The sequence below is a fragment of the Sturnira hondurensis genome, unplaced genomic scaffold (genome assembly GCF_014824575.4).
Source record: "Sturnira hondurensis isolate 20B ecotype Veracruz unplaced genomic scaffold, ASM1482457v3 Scaffold0013214, whole genome shotgun sequence".
NCBI lineage: Eukaryota > Metazoa > Chordata > Mammalia > Chiroptera > Phyllostomidae > Sturnira > Sturnira hondurensis.
Window position 1 is genome coordinate 1 of NW_028085845.1, and position 2,659 is coordinate 2,659.

Sequence of the window (2,659 nt, forward strand, 5' to 3'; positions counted from 1 at the left end):
TGGCTCTGGGTTTGCTGAGTCATCAGCCTCCACCTGAGTCTGTGTCTCCCCTTAGAGACTTGGACACTCCTACCCTAGGTTCTCACCCTGATTCTGGAACTTTCCAAGAAACAGAATATCCCATGTGCCTCTGTCCAGGCTGGTGTCTGGGTGGTGCACTCCCTTCCCCCCACCCCCGCTGTCCTGCCCACTCTCAGGGTGGTCACATGAGCACTGCTGGAGTGTCCCATGACCATGCAAAGTTCATGAATTTTCTCACCCTCCCCTCAGACCCTCCAAAGACACATGTCACCCACCACCCCATCTCTGACCATGAGGTCACCCTGAAGTGCTGGGCCCTGGGCTTCTACCCTGCTGACATCACCCTGACCTGGCAGCATGAAGGGGAGGACCTGACCCAGGACATGGAGCTTGTGGACACCAGGCCTGCAGGGGACGGAACCTTCCAGAAGTGGGCAGCTGTGGTCGTGCCCCCTGGACAGGAGCAGAGATACACGTGCCATGTGCAGCACCAGGGGCTGCCTGAGCCCCTGACCCTGAGATGGGGTGAGAAGGGGGCGTGGGCACAGAGCCTCCCCTCAGGGTGTCCCTGAGCAGGGTCAGGACTCAGGCCTGAGGTTGAGATCTGACACTCCCCTTGCAGAACCCCCTCCTCAGACCACCATCAGCACCATGACCATCGTGGGCATCGCTGCTGCCCTGGGTGTCCTTGGAGCTGTGGCTGCTGGAGCTGTGATGTGGAGGAGGAAGTGCTCAGGTGGGCAACGGGTGGGGCTGAGTTCCCTGTCCCCCTGGGGGTCAAGCCCAGGTGGACGTGTGCTCTGTCTGGTTAATGGGCATCGTGTCCCCACACGGGTGCTTGTCCATCTGGGGCCTGTTTGCTAACACGGACTCTTTAGTGAGACCCATGGGAAAGTGAGGGACACATTTATCATCTAATGATTCTAGTGATGGGGACTGATTCCCAGGTGTCACAGGTCAGAGGGGAAGGCACCTGCTGAGGACAGGCATGCAAACAGGTGATTGGTCCAGTCCCCACACGTGGACTCTCCCTGTATTTCCTGATCCTACCCTGGGTGTTCAGTCACAGTTCTGGAACCTTCCCTGTGCTTCAGGAGTATGGGTTTCCTTTAGGGTCAGAGAACCCAGCCTCCCCCTGACTCCTCACAGCATGTTTTCTTCCCACAGGCAGAGGCAGAAAGACCTACTCTCAGGCTGCCTGTAAGTCTGGGTGTTGGGGAGGTGACGTCTGGGACCCTTGGGAGAGTGTGGGCTGGAGTCTGTGAGGGGGCTCCCCCACCCCATAACTCTGCAGTGTGTCTTCCCCAGACAGTGACAGTGCCCAGGGCTCTGATGTGTCTCTCACAGCTCCTAAGGGTGAGACCCTGAGGGCAGGAAGTGGGGGGCATTGGGACCAAGGGTATAGCTGGGTTTGGGGATTCTGGGAGTGGGACATTCTGAGCATGAGGGGCTGTGGGGGAATGTGACACTTCTGAGCGTGACCTGAGTTTGTTCACACTAACTTTCTTTCCCAGGGTGACAGAGCTGCCACGTAGGGGACTTGGCACTAAAACAGTCACTGCAGCCTCCCCTTGGGACGTGAAGGATCCCTGCTGTTTCTGCAACTGCATCAGGATGTGTCTGCGTCCTTATCAGCTTCGTTGGAGGAGCTGGCCACCAGGTCACCCCCCTAAGGGACCTGTGTCCTCTCCCCTGGAGACTTACCTGTCAGTAGGGGGCAGCTGTAGAGGTTTCGCCAACCCATCCTGGTCTTTTCTCATTGGGGTCTCCTTGTTGCTCCTTTGTTTTTGTTGCTTCAGGGGAACCTTGTCCCACCAGGACCTGGTTTGACAGGGATGTGAGTGTCACCCGGGCCTGTGTTGGCTCCAGGACTGTGCTCAGTGAGGGCTTCCTGTGGCCACGTCAGCCTGGGCTCAACCTGGGTCTGGCCCACAGCCCATGTGTTTTGGGTATTTGTTGTTTCTTTGTTTTTGTAGATATTGTACCTACTTTTCTTAATTAACTTATTGGTTTTTTTTTTTTTTTACTAAGTGTGTTGGGCTGACATTGGTTCCTGGGATCATGTAGGTTTCGCTTATATATTTCTATGGTATTGTACAACGAGGCGTCACTCCACCAGTGGTTTTGAGTCCTGGGTAAATGATGCTCCATTTGTACATCTGGGATCCAGACATTCCTTGGAGATGGTTTTGTGTGTAGACCAACACAATACAGCAAGTCTCACAATAAAGCAAGTCACACCAACATTTGTTTTCCCTGAGCGAATCCTGTTCACTTATGGTATAAGTAGTCCACTAAATCTTAAATAGTATTATGTCTAAAAACGAATGTACATGCCTTTATTAAAATATACTTTGTTGTTGATAAAAATGCTACCCATCATCTGATCGTTTAGTGAGTTGTAATCCTTTTGCTGGTGGGAAACCACACTTCAATTTCAAAACAAACACAGCCTGGGGGTGGGGGGGGCTCCGTTGGAGAGTCCCCCACACACCACAAGGCTACGGGTTCCATCTCCATTACCGGCGGGTGCCCGGCCAGGGTTGAATTTCTGCTCAGGGCCGGTACAGGAGGCAACCAGTCAATGTCCCTCTCTCTCACTCTCTGCTTTCTCCTCTGTAAAATCAGGAGCAACAAT

General features: G+C 53.9%; 1 protein-coding gene across 1 annotated transcript; it reads left to right on the top strand.

Moving 5' to 3' along the window:
* Positions 1–30: 30 nt before the first annotated feature.
* Positions 31–2,282, top strand: LOC118997469 (HLA class I histocompatibility antigen, alpha chain F-like). Its single transcript, XM_037061154.1, has 4 exons — positions 31–546; positions 644–757; positions 1,189–1,221; positions 1,536–2,282. Exons 1-4 carry the CDS (start codon positions 123–125, stop codon positions 1,538–1,540), a joined length of 576 nt encoding a protein of 191 aa, XP_036917049.1. The 5' UTR covers positions 31–122; the 3' UTR covers positions 1,541–2,282.
* The last annotated feature ends 377 nt before the right edge of the window (positions 2,283–2,659 follow it).